The sequence below is a fragment of the Euleptes europaea genome, chromosome 11 (genome assembly GCF_029931775.1).
Source record: "Euleptes europaea isolate rEulEur1 chromosome 11, rEulEur1.hap1, whole genome shotgun sequence".
NCBI classification, from domain to species: domain Eukaryota; kingdom Metazoa; phylum Chordata; class Lepidosauria; order Squamata; family Sphaerodactylidae; genus Euleptes; species Euleptes europaea.
The window spans coordinates 61,988,032-62,006,500 of NC_079322.1; the positions used below are offsets into that span (position 1 = coordinate 61,988,032).

General features: G+C 43.0%; 1 protein-coding gene across 3 annotated transcripts in view; it reads right to left on the minus strand.

Moving 5' to 3' along the window:
* The window catches only part of ARHGAP12 (Rho GTPase activating protein 12), a 76,338-nt gene extending 70,849 nt beyond the window's left edge, over window positions 1-5,489 (minus strand). For all 3 annotated transcript variants that reach the window (XM_056857976.1, XM_056857975.1, XM_056857974.1), the window contains exon 1: window positions 4,750-5,489. In XM_056857976.1, coding sequence (XP_056713954.1) covers window positions 4,750-5,415 — 666 coding nt within the window. In that variant the 5' untranslated portion in view covers window positions 5,416-5,489. The remainder of the gene's footprint in view (window positions 1-4,749) is intronic.
* Window positions 5,490-18,469: the final 12,980 nt, after the last annotated feature.

Sequence of the window (18,469 nt, forward strand, 5' to 3'; positions counted from 1 at the left end):
AGCTGAAGGCACTCATGTATATATGTAACTGATTACTCATTTACTGAATTCTCATGTTTTCATCAGAGAACGTTTTTGCAGAATGTATCCCAGGGAAGCCCTGACCTAGATGGCCCAGGCCTACCCGACCTCATCAGATCTCAGAAGCTAAGCATGGTCAGTCCTGGTTAGTATTTGGATGGAGGACCACCAAGGAATTCCAGGGTCACTATGCCGAGGAAGACAATGGCAAAAAACATCTGTTAATCACTTGCTTTGAAAACCCTATGGAGTTGCCATAAGTCAGCTGCGACTTAATGACACTTTACACACACACCCCGGGAAATGCCAACAAACGACCAATTTATAAACTGAAACCGACATGCTTATTGGCAGAGTTCTACAACAAGAGACCATCTCCTGTCAGAAAGTACCAAAAACAGGGCTTTGCTCTAAAAATGGTTGGGGCCATCTCTTGTAAGAAGCCCCACCCATATTTAGAATATCTAAGAGACGCACAGCATTTTAAGCCATCTTTAAATATTTTACTATAGTGAATATTTACCTGCACTGTAGAAGTCATCCTAGCAAAAATACATAAACCCAGTGACCTAGAGGATTTATACTTGGTCTTTTCTTGAAAACATATTGAACCAACAGGGAAAGATCAGCAGCCTCTTACACCAAGCTAAGCAAATAATGCAAAAAGGGTAGCAATGTGACCAATTAGATACATATTTTAGTACTTGGAGTACCCTGTTACCATCCATCATTAGAAATTAAAGGCGAACTACAGTTCTGCACTTAAAATGTTTACTGTCTAAAATACTGTAATATTGTGGTTCAATTATTAAAAAGTAAGCTACAATTCCTTTTCCGTTCCCCCCCAAAAAACAATTCTAGTTAGCTTATTCACCCAAGTTTTCAAGTTATATAGAAATAAGACACCAACTCCCTGTATGTTACAAGAATCTGCTCAAGATCTTTCTTCCTTCAGCCCACAAATGAAAGGTACAAACATCATGTGGAGTTCAGTTTTCAGCATTTGGTTTAACACTTATTTTCAAAAACATGCAGTCTGGAACTTCATGTTCTGGCACCAATAAGGACAGCTTGTTACGCCCCTAATTTCTACAGAGCCAATTGCTGCCAAACAATCATCATTATTGAAAGATTTATGGAAAGCAGCAAACTTGGCTGGCAAAGTCCCCAGTGTGATTAATTCAGCAACGTTTGCTTGTTCTTAAATGGCCAGACATGGAGGAGAGGGGCAATGAATGCTTCTTCAGCCGCAGGAGATGCTCACTGCAGGACTAGCGGCTCAGCTTGGCTCCAAAGGTCTGATTTTGAAAGGGAAGCTGGACACCTGAATTCTTTACAGCTGCTGCCATTGCATCACACAAGTAAAAGAGCTCACAGTTCAACAAGGAGAAAAAACACTGGACTGGCCCTTATAAATGACACCCTGTTTAGTCAGAAGTGTTCACTCCCACATCATGTTTAAACACTGAACAATATATTTTGCTAGTTTAAATGTTTACTTTAAAAACTAATTTTACTTCTATCTTGAGATACTGTCTGTTTAACCCTTCTAGGCAAAATGATGGGCAGTCTTGTGGCCAATACTACTAGAAAATTGAAATCTTGAAATCAAAGGCGTCTACTTCTGATCAAAATTCCTCTTATGTATAAATTATGTAGATTCAATAGCCCCTTTTTAATATAAACACAGCCATAAATAGAAAGAAGCTATAGAACAGTTAAACCATACTTTAATAAAGTCCGAAGTCACTTAGTCATGGTTTTTTGCCCAATGCATTTTCCCTACAAGCCCTGACCTGGATGGCCCAGGCTAGCCTGATCTCGTCAGATCTCAGAAGTTAAGCAGGGTCAGCCCTGGTTAGTATTTGGATGGGAGACCACCAAGGAATACCAGGATTGGTGTGCAGAGGAACAAACTGGCAAACCACCTCTGTTAGTCTCTTGCCATGAAAACCCCAAAAGGGATCGCCATAAGTTGGCTGCGACTTGAAGGCACTTTACACACACATTTTCCCTGCAAAACACAGTACACTAAACTGTTCTGGACAGAAAAACTAAATAAAAGTACATAAAAAACTAAATAAAAGTGGTACATAAAAGAGAAAAAGTTGAAACTCAAGATTAAATCTCAATCAAAAAGCAAACTGAAATTTTCTCCCAGGAACAGAAGTAGTAATATTATCAGAAAATTTCTACTGAGCCTGAAAGAGGGGGAAAGAGACCCAAGAGCAGCAATTCCAGCTACTAGAAATTTGATAGATCACATAATATAATGGCGGTACAATGAATGTCCTCTCCTCTGCACCCAACTCTAATGAATCACTTTAAATCCACTTTTATATACCTTTTGGGTTAGCCCAGATTTCTGTACTGTGCCATCTGCTAGGGCTGCAAAGAAGCAGGCAAGATAAAGGGTTGCAGCTAAAAAGGCCACAGTTCACAGAAGCAGAATATGAAGATAAAGACAGGAAGCCACAAAAGAGAACAAACCAAAAAAATCAGCAGAGTAAGGTAGACAATATATAATGCAGGAAGAGATGTATTTCTGTCCATATTACATCTTCCTACAATCTAACAACAAAGATCAAAGTGGTTTTTAACATGTTCACTTTTTATTTCACCTTGACACTATTACGATTCAACTTCTTGGACATGTTTCAGGCTTTTCTACAAATTTAGTATCACTTTTAGGGTACAATACCACAGTTACACCTGATAAGGTATGCAAATCAGCATTTATTTCATTTACATCCCACTTTTCTTCCCAATGGGGACTTACATAACAAAGTGGCTTATATAATATTTACCCCCTTGTCAATCTTATCCTAACAACCACCTTGTGAGGTACATTAGGCTGAGCGAATGTGACTGGCTAAAGACAACCAGCAATAGGATTGCCGGGTCCCTCTTTGCCACCAGCAGGAGGTTTTGGGGGCAGAGCCTGAGGAGGGCGGGGTTTGTGGAGGGGCGGGACTTCAATGCCATACAGCCCAATTGCCAAAGCGGCCATTTTCTCCAGGTGAACTAATCTATCGGCTGAAGATCAGTTGTATTAGCAGTTCTCCAGCTAGTACCTGGAGGTTGGCAACCCTACCCAGCAAGCTTCCATGGCAAAGTGGGGATTCAAACCTGGGTCTCCCAGACACTACATTTTTCCACATTATTAACACATTAACTAAACTTGTTCATTAACTAAACTTGTTCAGATGTGCAACACTACCTACTTTACAGGCATGAACCAACTATTTTAGAGGTTCATTTTCTGCCACTAAGGAAGTTCTTCTTTCCTAAAGATTGCTGGTGCTGCCACCAAACAGCCAGAACTGAAAAATGGGAAGAGGGGTGGAAAAAAACAGTTGCAGAAACACAAGTTGACCTAAAGAGGGCGAGCAGTTAGAAGAGAAATGGGAAGGCGCAAAAGCCATTCACCATAAGAAGAAAAAAAAATTCAAGCCCATATGCAACCCCAAGACACTACTTTAGAGCAGGAGTTTAATAACAGATAAGGCCAAAATATTTCACTCCCACCTTACCGGTTACTTATACATATCAAGTTCACCAGTCACCTGGGACATGCTCTCATGCAGTCCAGATGGAGCACGCACGTCAAACTGAGATCAATGTGACCCTCCCCACAAACAGAACTGAACCTTTATGGCAAGAGGCCCCTCAAACATAACAGGGAAGTAGCATGTGAAACGTTGAAGTAGCACTGCCATTGTCGCTTTTGCCTAGCACATCCTCCTCTGCCACTGCAATATTTTCCCTTCAAACTTTTCCTTCCCCTGCCCCAACATGTGCTATGAAACTGAAGAAACCGCCTGAGCACCCTCCTCCTTTCCCTCCCTCACAATCCCTCCCAATGGCCAGACAGACACCACATTTCCAAGTTACTCGTTATGTGCGCATGTGGAAAGTATCACATCTGGTTAAGCCCTGAAAGGAAGTATAGAGTGAAAACAGTCTGACTAGTTCAGTTTCCAACATTCATCACTGGCCACTATCAGATGCTACACACCAGGGCCCCCCAATGTGGGGCCCATGGGCACAATGGCGCCTGCCAAGTGTTTTTATGAAGTGGGCACAGCCAGGTAGGGCTTTTGCCCAGCAAGGCTTCTGATTGATGTGCAAATTTCTTTTCAAATGCTGCTTGTACAGTAGCTGCCACCACAGCACAAGGATCCACACTGCGTTACTGAAATTAAGCTGTGGCAATCATTTTGTGGCTGGTTCCGCCTCCTGAGGAAGCCATTTTGTGGCAGCCATTTTTTTGCTGCTCCCACCATGTCATGTCAGAATTCCAAACGTGCCTGCAGCTTCCAAAAGGTTGGAGACCCTTGCTACAGACTATAAAGCACTACTTCAGCATGTACTGATTGCTTCAAACCTCTGACCCTTTGGTAGAATTTTCTACCAAACGATTTTCTGTTTTGCCAATGCAAACACCTAATGCTTTCAACCATGAGTCCCACATTAAGCACATATTTTGATTTTCTAGAGATGCTAAATTTGGGGGAAATTTTGACTCACCACCAGGGAAAAACAAAACACCAGCACAAAGTCACCAAAGAAATTTAATATTAACTGACCTACCTCGTGACAAGCTAATAGCCCGCATTAGTTACCCTTATATTAACACAGGAGCCTGCTTGTTAGAATTGTTTCAGAAATATTTATCATAACTTTTGTTGGAAAGGACAACATTTCCTGCAATGCATCTCATCTTACCTGCACTTGTTCTGTAGAACTGCTACTGAGCTCGTCTCCAGATTCTGAATCCTGGTGGATTTTTTCTGAACCTTCTCCTGCTGAGTCACAGGCCTGCTCTTGCAAAAAGCTGGTCTTTTCTATTTCCACACAATCAGAACAAGGAAAATAGGAAAAAGAGAAGGCTCTGCTCTGAGTGGAAACTTTAGGGAAATGTAATTCATTCAGTTTTCCATTATTTTGGGCAAGGTCCAAGCTCAGTCCAAAAGTCTGACCTGGGCTACTGTTTGGTCCCAGATTCTGATTGGCATCCCGAACTAGGCCAGACACTTGAATTGGAGATGATTTCCCAAAACTAGAAAGCTCTGGAGACTTATTCACATTTTCTGTAGATTTCTGTAAGCCATGCATAAGTTTGAGGGAGCTGTTTGGCTGTCCACCCAATTGTTTAACAGGTGGCATAAGTGCTTTGCGAGTCACTTCCTTCACATACTGTGCAGGTACATAAAAAGGCTTGGAATTCTCATCCTTTTTGACTTGCCACCAGTCGTCATTTGTCTTCTTCAACAAGATGTATCTCTCCCCTTGTTTTATCACAATCCTTTTGTCCTTTGCTTCATACTCGTAGTCATATTCAACTTCAATGTATAACGGCCCTGAAAGAATTTTCCCACTTTTGTCAGCCATCTCTTTGTAAATTTATATTCACCTTTCCAGGTGAAAGGTAAGCTGCATTATGGTGGTTCTCCTTTGATTCCTCAGCACAGCTATAAGGAAAGAAACATACAAGGTATTACCATATAATCTAACCAGTTTCAGCTCCAAGTTAACCGATTCCTTACAGTCCTTTACCGTAATGATCCCATAACCAGAACCCATTTACAGAATCATCCCCCACAACTTACTGAATGTTCTTGAGCTCCTGGATTTCCTCTTGCAATATGACCTCCAGTTTTAAGCACCATTGTACTTTGGTCTTGAAAATGTGATGCATATGTATTTTGTCCAAAGATGCACAAAACTATTATTTCTCTGCCCACAGACTTCATAGGAGAACATCATATATTAAAGCAATGTATCTTTTTTAATACAGGTAACGGTTGGCCGCTTGCATTTTACCCACTATCTACTAAGCCTATCGTTTCTGTTACTTAACAAAATGGATCAGATCTTTTTTTAGCTCAAGACAATCTCTTGCTTACGTAGAGGATTTATTTACATAGCTCAGATATTATTAAATCTTGGGGAAAGAAAGGATTGTTTTGTTTATTTTACCTCCCAACTCCTTCAACGTATCTTTCTGAATTCACCAGCTGCTATTTAATTTCCCATAACGTCACTAGTTCCATCCAAAAAAATTATTAATTATACCACAAATAATCACTGAAAGGTATTGGGAGTCATCCCTTTCAAATTCTATTATCCTGATTTTAATATTTATCAAAGACCTTGGGGAATAGTAAAATACTTTTTAATCATCTTTCTACATTCAGAACATGGCTTTGCTGAGACAAGTCTGCAAGCTCTTAGTATAGCCATTGCTTGCAGAAGTTATGGATACGTGTTTTATCCAGATATATGCTGCTAGTAGCTGACAAATTCCAATATGTTTAAAATATTTCAAGTTATTTTAACAGTATGAGTTAAATGTGGGCAAATGCCCCTGTTCCTCTCCAATATCCCGATGTGTTATGTTGATAATGGTTCTGCCTAGTCAGAACCTGCTAATAAACATTTGTCTTGTCCTAACTTTCAGACAAGCATAAACACTAGGTGGGGATCTTCTTGAAAGAGGTACGTAACTGAAAGCATATTAAACCAGTAGCTTCCCTTTACTTCCTGGGAATAATTAAAAGCACTCATTTTAAAATGATGGGCACTAATTATTTGGCCCTCTCTCAGAGGCTGCGTTCTCCTTTTTTGCTGCAGCATGACCTTCAAGATCAGCAATCCTCAGAACAACGCCCATGGGCACCGTGGCACTAGCTGCCCAGCTTCCTGACTCCTTCCACATCCCTTCATTATTCATTTTCAAGTCCCCCTTTTTCCTCTTTGCCCTCCTTTGCCATGTTCACTCTCCTTTTCTAACCTCATCCCACACTGCCTTTGAGTGAACTAAAGGTGGTGGGAAGATGAAGAGATGTGCTGGAAACAATGTGCCAGGGATACAGCTAAGCTTCAATCCAATGACTGCAAAAGAGCAGCCATAGCTTAAAGCGTAACAGGAGCCTGAAACGCAGCTTAGCTCCATTTGTCTTTATTACGGGGGCCGTTTGCTCAAAACCTACTGCACCTCAAGAAGAGATGTACCGCCAGCAGAGAGGAAGAAGAGAAGTACCCTTACCACAAGCAGAGTCAGAAAAGAAGAAAGTGAATGAAAGATTTACACTTCCCCTAGTCTCAACCAGGGAAACCCATCTCATTACCCACCACCTTCATACACACTCCAAACAACATTTATGGGTACACAGACATATAGACTTCCCAGTACTGGCTTCAACTAAATTCTTCCGTCAAAGTTCCGGATGCCGCAAAAGCCTTGCTTGTGGTAACTAAGACTACTCTTAGCAATTTGGACAACTACACTATTACTTGAAATTTTCTTGACCCCCAACATAACTGGCATGCTCTATTTCTTCCCATTAACATCTTATTTAATTGTAATTTTACTTTTAAAAATGCATGGGGGTGGGTTAGTGGCACCTATAACTTACAAGCTCCATGTTCAAAGTCATCACAGCATGTTTTTAACGTATCAGCTAGGAACTAAACCCAAACAGCAAGGGCATGCAGATAGAGGTTTTTAGTAGTTTTTCTCAGTTATTAGTTCAAGTCCCACTGTGTTCTGCCAAAATTGGAGCCTGAAAACTTCCACTAACCCTAGGAGTCCTTGTTTGTTTTCTCTTGGATTTTTAAACATTCAGGGCCAAATGGACATGGGTAATTATAACATTTTGGGTATAACATTTTAGCTATTCAGGATTTGTACTTTTTATTTAAAAAGTAGTGTACTTTTTATTAACCCCTTCCATCTTAAATGAGTGAGGGACAGGTAACGTGATATGCCCCAATTAAGTTACAGTTTTAAAAAGTTACATGTGATTGCTTTGAAGACTACTCCAGATCAACATAAAATGTTTAAGGTTTGTTTCTTGTACACAAATACAAAACTAACATGATTGGTACTGGAGTCAACAATCACTCTGATCTTTTCAAGGTGACCCCAGCATAGTTTAAATGAAAACAAAACAAACATTTTTTTAAAAAAGCTGGTAACATAAAACCCCTAATCAAAACAGGATCTTTCCAAATCATTACTAGAGTTTCAAAGACGACAAGCCCCCATCTTTTTTCTTTGACATGCAAACAGGACAGGGTATATGGTTTTGAAAAGTTACAGGCCAGTTTAATGTAGTGGTTAAGAGTGCTGGACTATGACCAGACAGACAGGTCAAATCCTGACAGCCATGAAGTTCACTCTCTCAGTTTAACCTACTGCAGAGTTACTGCAAAGATAAGCAGTTACTGCTTTGAGCTGCTTGGAGAAAAGAACTGGGGGGAAATGTGGTATTTTATAAATTCCCTCCCCACCTCTCACTTATTTCCTGACTAACTCAGAGCTTACGTAAAATTTACCTTTTACAGAATGATGATCATCTGGGACTGGCCCACAGTGATTAATGGAGTGGGCTGGAAATGACTTCAAACTAAAATCATGGTACCAAGTAGTGAGAGAAGGTTCTACATATCCGGGGGAATCCCCAGACAAAGAAAAATACAGATCTCCCAATGACCCTCCCATAATGGAGGAAAAGTCCTTAAAGCAGATTAATCCAAGCAAGCAAAAGGGTCAGGAACCCTCACAACTGATAAGAGTTCAAGTGCCATGTGATCTTATAGTAACTTCACTGGGCGGCAAGGCACCTTTCTAGTGGTCTGATCAAGGGGTATAATTAACTCCCAATGCATTTCTAATTAAATTTTTCTACATATAAAGTGGCATAATATGATAACATTCTATAAAATGTTGTCATTTGGGGAGGAAGGTAAGCTGGACCCATAAACAATCAATGTCCAGCGCTCTCCTTCACCTTTTCAGCCCAATGGAGATCAACCATACTCTAACAGTATTCTGGCAGCTACTTTAATTTCTTTTAAAATAAAACTCGTGCAGGCATGAGCCAGTGAGACACAACTGACCCTATTATCCTTGAGGAATACATGAACAATACTGGTTCACCAAAAAAGGTTTCATGGGGGTTTCTGTACTATTTGGGTGAGCGCTATGTAACCCCCCACTGGAGAAAGAGATGGAATAGAAGTTAAATACATGCATATAATAGTTTGCACCTTTCAGTGTTAAAATTGTAATTTCAGTTCTAATTGGTCTAGACACTAGTGTACAATATGTTAAATCTTATTAGGAAACTAGATTATTAGCAAAAACCATTTGTAGGTTAAAAAGATCAACAAATTTAAGGTTTTCTGTTTGCCTACAGAGACAGAACTCTGATCCACCTCTAACCACAAGTAGTTGCACATGGCTAGCTATGCCTGAAAGAGGTGTGAGCACGTGCATTCCACTGAAGGGAAGACAGAATCCATATCCAGACGCACATCCCATTTATGCCCAAAGTTCCCCAGACAGCAAGAATGGACTAGATCCGACAGAACAGTTCACAGAAAGTGTTTGTGGGGCAGATCTTTTCCCATCTTCCTCATCTTCAGTTTCACTGGCAATTCCTCTCTGAAGATCAGGAAAGCCTGGCAACCAAAATGCACCACCAGATGGGGAGACTGCAGTGACAATACGGAACGAATGGAAATTACTTCTCTTCCCCCCCCCCATCTTCTACATGCAGCTTGCACCAAAAGAAAAAAGAAAGATCATTTTACTCTGATTGCTCATAGCTGTTGCAGCCCTGTGTCCTTTGGCACATTTTGCTCACAAGGCTCTTTGATCGTCAGAGAGGAGGTTTCAGGTCCAAACAGCAGGCTGCTTGAGAAAGGAGACAGTGGGGGAAAGACCTGCTCCTTCAAAACCTCCTGTGAGCTCTTCTGGGTCATTCAGCCCAAAATCCTTCTGCATGCAGATCTCCTTATCTGAGTTGTGGAAAGATAAGTTCTTAACATAACTATCATAACTGCATGAGCGAATCCAATACAATATTAGGTATCAGCTACAAACTGAACAGATTGACAATACAGGCTATAATCCAGAGAAGGGTGGGGCAGCCCTTGCAGGCTAGTTTATAGACATTCTTTTGTCATTAGAAGGCATTACAGTGCAGTACAGAAGGAAGAGTGCCATTGTGGGGTCAGTGGCTGCCTGCAGCACCTGTACAACCTAGTGGAAGTATATAAATACTACTGCTGGATGGTGACTAGGCAGCCTGCAGCACCTGTACAACCTGGTGGAAGTATATATATAAATACTACTGCTGGGTGGTGACTACGTATAAAGAAGTCCCAGGAACTCAACTATATCCTTCTGAAATTGTGAAGGAAGATTGTAGCCATGAGCTTTGATCAATGTTACATTATTTCTTCCCACGATAGCAACTTCTGATATCATTGCAAGAAAATCTACTGCAGTTAAGAGCATCAAGCTTACCTTCAATTTCCACATTCAACTAGCTGAAACAATCCATTTACTTTGAAATAGGCTGGAGAAGATGAGAGAGATGTACATTCTGGTTTTAATTCAACAGACCATTTCAGCTACGCAAACTTGTAGCAAAAGCAGCTTTTCTGTACTTGGGAAGCCTGAATACCACCTATATTTTCTACATCTATTTAAATGGCCTTTTTATTCTGAAATACACTGAATATTTTAAAAGTCTGCTGAAATCAAGCTCATACGTCAGCAGCTTCACCCAAGGAAAAACATGTTCAACACACATTGGGAAACCAGCTTATCAATAAACCTGTCTTGCAGCCTTTCTCTTCATTCTACGGTGTTGTGTAGCCCAGAACTCTTTCATACAGTGATTGTGTTAGTCCGTCAACATTTTATTCAGAATACACAGACGAAATCCACATACTTCACTAAGCCGATGCAAATAAAGGCAGACGCAAGCGTGCTCTGAAAGAAGTGTTACAGCTGAGCAACATCCCCAAATTTCAAAGCAGCAGCAAAAAAATCAGCAAAACAAATTTAGCATGCTAAATGCCACTATAACATATACTATGATATAACTGTGTGCTGCATTTCTGGTGTGATGCATTTCCCTTCCTGTAATCTTTTTAAACACATGCTTAATTTGCCTTCAATTTACATTCATGGAGCAAAGACCCAAAAACATAACCTTAAAGGTAGTCAAAGTTCAATAGTCAAAACGGGGGGGGGGAGAGAAGAGGCTTTACTACTATTTATGTAACCCCCAAAAAGCACACAAAATTGCTTTGTTCTTCACCTCACCGCGGACTACTGTGCTGCCAAACAGCTGCAATGAACACATTAATGATGTTGAGGCATAAACAACGTTAGTCATTGAAGCCACACTGGAGGAAGTTTAGATTCCCTCCTGTCATAAGTTCTTACCAATTCAAGGCCAGATGAAACAGAATCCAGCCAACAGTCCTCTACACAATAGAGGTTTTTTTCTTATGTTGTGACTTGTCAGCATCTAAGGAACAAGCTCTGATTCAAGCACATTTCCATTAAGCCCACGATTTAGTGGGTACATTTCATTTGAGAACCAAAATGCACCTCTCCCAGCATAACAGCTTTGTCCTTCATACTGATTTCCCCTACGACCTACATCCATACTTCAGGCCAAGGGTTCTGTTCAGTAGAGGAACGCAACACCAAGGGCCTGCATCACTAACCACTGAAGATCAACATTTCAGACAAGAATCAAGAACACAAGAGTCATCTAGGGAGAGAAAACAGAAACATTTCTAGTCACCATGGCAGAAAAGCAAACACAATAGAATGCCAAGTCCTCAGCTTTCAAAAACATTCTCCTCACATTTGCTAAGGGAAATAAATTTCACACACTGAAATTCCATCAGAATAATTTTTGCTTGACAGCTTGCGTGACTCATTTGTACTGAATTGTACATGAAATAGTTTCAAAATGAGCATAAAGACAAAAAGCCACAGATGGCAAACACGGACAGTCGAGACCAGTTACAGAAGCATGGTCTATATCCCTTCCTGCACACCCACAGTCTCCAGTAACACCAGGGAGCATCCCAATAGTCCCTTCAAAAGGAAAGGCAAAGTTGAACTTTTAAATGCCCAGCTAACTCACTACTCAGGCGATTTGTCAATTTCTCAAGGCCCAGTGCACTTAAATGCCAAACAACTAAATCAAATTGTAGGCATCACAATATCAGGCACTTGTCGTTCCTGTGGTCTTTTGACATGGTGCTGACTACAATTAACTATGAATAGCTAGGGGAAAGATCTGTAACTAATACAATGTGGTTAACTCATAAATAAGCAAGATGCAAAGCATTTTAAGGCTTACATGGGCAATCTGTGGAGCAAGAGAGAATATGCCTAACTTCCACTTAGAGAATCGCTACCAGTCCCTCCCACCCACCCACCCACCTTTCTTCACTGTTCGTCTCAACCAATAAAACAAAGTTACATAATGCTTTCTTAGTTATTCCACCCAATGGGTGTTTGTTATTTGCTCAAATATATACGGGTCTGTAAATACCCCGCATGCTGTGTGTACACAGGCAGGTGGCACCTCTGTCTGTCACACTTCACAGCGAGAGAAAAACACGTCACCGCAATAAGCCTTCACTTCGCCAGAAGTGTACGAAGCTCAATTGCGGGAAAGCTGGAAGGGGGTGGGGTGGGCAATTGCATTACCATGGTGGCATTCCATCTGGGTAGGAACCGCACAACCACACAAACATTAACGCTTCCGGGCACAAACCAGTCACAGGCAGCTGAGACAACAGCGCTCCTTATGGGGACGTCCTGAGACGACGGTCCCTACATGTTTCCGGAAGCAGGTTGCACCAGCCCCAGCAACTGAACTCCGGCTTCGGAGGAGTCCTGGGCAGGGTGGGAGTGGGATTCTCCTCCTCCTCCTCCTCTCCAGCATACAAGCAGTGTGAAGGCTCATGGCAGGGAATGAGAACCCAACCAACGTGCACAACCAGCAAGTTCTTCTAGGGACCACCCAGCATCCCACTCATTTAAGTTAAAAAGAAAACCCAAGGTCATTTATCTTTAAAATACCACCGCTTTCCTCACCACCTGGGCCGGATTTCTGGCATTTTTATTGGGCAGCTGAGCCCAACAGGTGGTGAGAGGGAACCTCTGGCAGCACCCATATGTCACCATCTCCCCACTCGCAGTGGAGCGAGCATCACTTTACCCTACCCCCCCCCCCCGAGCAACCAGGGTCTTTAAAGCCCATACCCTACCAGAAAATATTTTTGTTAGTCGTTAAGGTGCTACTGGACTCTTGCCCTTTTCTACTACAGGGTCTTTAAAGGGTCTCCAAAGAGCGCATCCTTCCCCCACAACACCTTTCCACGCCCCACCTATTACTATAATCCACTTTGGAGACGAGGAATAATAGAAAAGGTGGGGGGGGAGATCAGAGTTACTCTGGGGGCAGTTTAACACAATGCGGTCTTGCACGTGGGTGGAGGAGAGGGGGGGAGGAGAAAGAGATGGGGGGGAGGAGAAAGAGATGGGGGGGAGTTGAAGAGCCCCCCCCCTTTCCTTCCTTCCCTCCCTCCCAAGCAAATGGGCTGGAGCCGTGCACAGCGCCCCTTTCCCCACGGCCTCGCAGGGCTCGCAGACCGCGCTCCGCCTCCCAACGGTCGTCCCAACGGTCGTCCCCCCGCCTCCCCCCCCTTAAAATAACGGCCCCTCACTTCAAAGCGAGGTCCCAGCCGCGCGGCTCCTCTCCAGCGTCCTTCTCCTTCCGCCCGCTCTCGCCCTCCTTCCTTCCCTCCTCTGCCAGCCGCTGCCCTGCCCCGGCGGCCCCGCCCCCTCTAGCTCCGCCCCCCTCCAGCTCCGCGCCGAGTGTCCGCGCCAGGGTATCGCCCGGCCCGGCGTCAGAGGTCCGCGTCACGTGCCGGGGGGAAAGGCGGGGCTAAGGTGGAAAGGAGGGGGGAGGAGAGGGAGGAGGGGAGAACAGGCGGGAAAGAGAGAGGTGTCCTGGGGAGGACGGTGGTCGCCTTGGGCCATTTGTGCACGGGAGCAGTGCCAGATTGACGTACGAGCTCAACAAGCTATCCCAAAAAATTTAAAGGGGGGGGGAAACAACAACCTGGATGTACATTTCCAAAATATAACATAAAAAAACAAATACAATAAAACTTACACACAGCAACAGTGTTTTTGTGTTGGGTAGGCTCCTAGGATGTCAGTAATGGGCCCCGCCTGCTAGCCTGCTCCCTAAAATATCACTGGTTTGCTCATTTCTATATATAGGGTGCCTTCGTTCTGCGTAAATTGTGTGTGTGAAGTGCCGTCCAGTCGCTTCCGACTCATGGCGGCCCTATGAATGAAAGTCCTCCAAAATGTCCTGTCTTTGACAGCCTTGTTCAGGTCTGGCAAATTGAAGGCTGTGGCTTCCTTTATTGAGTCAATCCATCTCTTGTTGGGTCTTCCTCTTTTCCTGCATAAATTACCATATAGCATGTTCACAGTGGGTAGCCGTGTTAGTCTGTCTGCAGTAGTAGAAAAGAGCAAGGGTCCAGTAGCACCTTAAAGGCTAACAAAAATATTTTCGGGCAAAAAATATTTTTGTTAGTCTTTAAGGTGCTACTGGACTCTTGCTCTTTTCTACTACATATAGCATATATTCAACACAAAAAACAACGACAATTTGTTGTTGACAAAGGACAGCTGGACATATAAAGGTCCCCATTACCTTCAATAGCTTAGGGTCTCATCAAACCTAAATCCGGCCCTGCATGGGAGGATTTGCCGCTCTCTAGATGCACATTTTCCTCCTCCGAATTCTCAAAACTTAGTGTTCAGTTTTGAGAATTCAGATGGGGAAAATATGCATCTAGAGAGCAGCAAATCCCAGGCAAAACCTACCCTACATAAATGGCCTTTGGAGTGATGCTTTGGCAAGCCACCCCGCCTCCCCCTGAGGTTTGCACCGGCGCGAGAGGGAGCGGTCAAGAAGTGAACCTCGGTGGAAGTGAAGTCAGAAACCGCACCGACGCGCACGCAACTCATAAATAGGGCGTTTTTACACGTGCTGAATAATGCACTTTCAATCTCTCTTTAAATGCGCTTTTAAAGATGGTTTGCCGGTGGGTTTTTCCCCTTCCACACAGTAAAACCCAGCTGCAAAGTACACTGAAAGTGGATTGAAAGTGCACTGTTCAGCCACCCTCACCAATAGGGTTGCCAACCCCCAGGTACTAGCTGGAGATCTCCCACTATTACAACTGATCTCCCAGTGATAGAGATCAGTTCGCCTGGAGAAAATGGCTGCTTTGGCAATTGGACTCTACGGCATTGAAGTCCCTCCCCTCCCCAAATCCCACCCTCCTCAGGCTTTGCCCCAAAAACCACCTGTCGGTGACGAAGAGGGACCTGGCAACCCTAGCCACCAAGCCACACACTCACACATCAATACACTGCTGGGAATAATCCTCCATAGATGACTGGGGAAGGTAATGGCAAACCACCCTGTAAACATAGTCTGCCTAGTAAAAGTCAGGATGTGATGTCACCCCATGGGTCGGTAATGACCCAGTGCTTGCACAGGGGACTACCTTTACCTTTTTAATAATCCTCCAAAAGAATCTCTCAATTACACGAGGAGAAGCAAATCCAAGCTAGCCACAAGACTCTGCCATGCCTAGAAAAGGAACTGTAGACAGATGCTTCCTCTTTTGAAAGGGGTGATCTGATAGAGCTGCCCACATACGTTGGGCGTCACACAATGCACATCCTCTCCAGGGTTAGGCTCAAGCCTGTGGTTGCGCGATACGCTATCAGCAAATCAGAGCGCTTGCACCGCAACCTGGAAGCTACATACCCCCAAATTCACATTATGAGGATTAGTTAGTGCTTTTTTCCCCTTTGTATTGAGGATCAGGGTGGTTAAACGAGAAGATCTCAGTTGTTCGCATCCATTAGTTGGGACCTTGAGGTTTAAGTGTCCTGATCTGATCACTGAAATTGGGATAACTAATTCCCGTTGAGTGGCTGCAATAGGATTTAGAAAGCAAATCCTGTCCATGGCGATAGGGCTTCCGCAGCCAAAGAGGATGATATCCCCACTTTTTTCAAAACAGGCTTAGGAAAGAAGATTGAAACCTGTGTTAATAACTATGAGGATAGAGCCCTGCCTGGGTAACTGCTATCAATTGGTGTGGAAAGCGGTCATGTAAATCTTGCATATGTAGCTTTTTACTAGACTGAGGACTGTTCTCTTGATATTCAGGAAGCAGTTGTTTACCTTCCTTCAATTTCAATGTTTCATTTATGAGGAAGTGTTCAAAAGATACTTCCTCATGATATTATAGATGGTACACGTTGCTTCATTTAGGCCTAGTTCATGGTGACAATTAAACTTACGTCTGGGCTGTGTGATGTTGGACAGCAGGTTCACATGACACTGCATCATACTGAATCAAATGTACGTATGGTCAACTCTGACTGACAGTGTATCTCCAGGGTCTCAGGTGGATGTCTTTTACATCATCTGCTACCTGATCCTTTTAACTAGAGATGCCAAGAATGGGACCCGGGACATTCTGCATGCAAAGCAGAAAGACCCTCCCACTCAACCATGGCCCCTCCTACAATGGAAGGCTCCATATAGTCAACTTAGTGGCCCTTATGCGGGCAGAAAGAAAAGGTACAAATTTTGTAAAATAAATAAAATATACAAAAAAAATCCCTACATCTAGAAAACTACATATCAAAAAGGCTTTAGCATCCCCTTCTCCCCCAGATGCTACTTTTTTTTATATGCAGGGATTTGGGGAGGGGGGGGTATGACTGAACATTAATTTAAATGATATTTTCCCACCAGCAGTCTGAAAAGGTACATCCAAGACCATTTCAGTGAGAACTAGGCCTGTGCAGAGAGAAAGAAAAGGAGTCATTAATAAATTATGACATGCATCAAAAGGGATGAAGGAAGGAGAGTAGTAGAGGTGTGGCAAGTAGGTTCGGAAATACTTGGGAGATTTGAGGGCTGAGCCTGAAAGGAAGCTTTAGGGAGGGGAGGGACCTCAGTAGGGTACAGTGCCATACAGTCTACTTTCCAAAGCACCATTTTCTCCAGGAGAAGTGGAATGAATGTTTTAAATAAATAAATAAATAAATAATGTACTACCTATGTAGACTGGAAATCAGTTGTAATTGTGGGGGATCTCCAGACCCCACCTGGAGGTTGGCAACACTAGTAGCAAGGGAGGGATGATATTTGTGATAAAACACATAGGGTTGCCAGGTCCCTTTTTGCCACCTGCGGGAGGTTTTTAGTGCGGAGTCTGTGGAGGGCAGGGTTTGGGGAGGAGGGACTTCAATGCCATAGGGTTCAATTGCCAAAGCGGCCATTTTCTCCAAGTGAACTGATCTCTATCGGCTGGAGATCAGTTGTAATAGCAGGCAATCTCCAGCTGGTACCTGGAGGTTGGCAACCCTAAAAACACATCATATTTGTGGTTTTGCTTCTCTGGTGTAATCAGTATTTGGGGCCAATAATTATTATTCCTTACTTTCCCCTTTTCAACTTTTTCTCTAGTGAGAACCGTGCACTTTTTGTTTTCTTTCCTCCTCCTTTTTGGTTTTCTGTCTCCTTCCCATTGAAGCAATGAGATTACTACTAGTGTCCGTGTTCTAATATACAAATGCCTAGCAAACAAGTTAGAGCAAGTATCTGAGTTAACATGATCAGGAACAAGATGGAGAACCCTTGTCACAAGCTCAACAGAATGAATTTTCACAGGCGTGATGGTGACGGACAAGTATGAGCATTTCACTGCCATCACCACCGCAGTCATGAAGATATGCCCTAGTCTGTGTTCAGTCTTGTTTGCTACAAGTTTTCTTCCACTTGTGGTCTAGTCATCAGCCAAGTCACTCAACTGCCTATCAGTGCAATCCTAAACACAGTTACGCCCTTCTAAATCCATCGAAGTCAGTGGGCTAAGAAGGGTCTAACTCTGCTTAGGATTGCCCTTGTATGTGCATTTAAATGGCTTCAGAATCGTACTGTTTTATACTGTTCCCCAGGTCATTGTATCTGTGCCAAAAATATTCTCAACCCAAAACATTGTATTACCTTGGGTTATAATAATAAACAGGGTGACATTCAACAAGCTGAAACTGTGGTGGCATTTGGAGCGGTGGACTCTAATTTGGAGAACCCGGTTTGATTCCCCACTCCTCCACATGAGCGGTGGATACTAATCTGCCTTTTCTGGTTTCTATTAATCATTGGGTATTGCTAGTTACCCAGTTGAAAGACCATTCCCCTCACAGATGACTCTGAGTGATAGACAGGAAGTTATGAAGGACATAAGACAGCTCCAGATTTGAGAAAGATAATATCCCCTACCATCAGAGATCTAAGAAATACTAGTCCTTCTCATCCCTCTGTGACATTCTGCTACAAAAATCTGACCTCTAAATACTGACACTCCCTTCTCTTCACCTTCTCCTCTTTTTTCATTAAATTCCCTCCCACTCGCATTCTCTGCTCTGACAAATTAATTTTAAGACTGAACTCCAACAATCTTCTACATTGAAGGCCATTTAAGATAAATATTTCACACATCC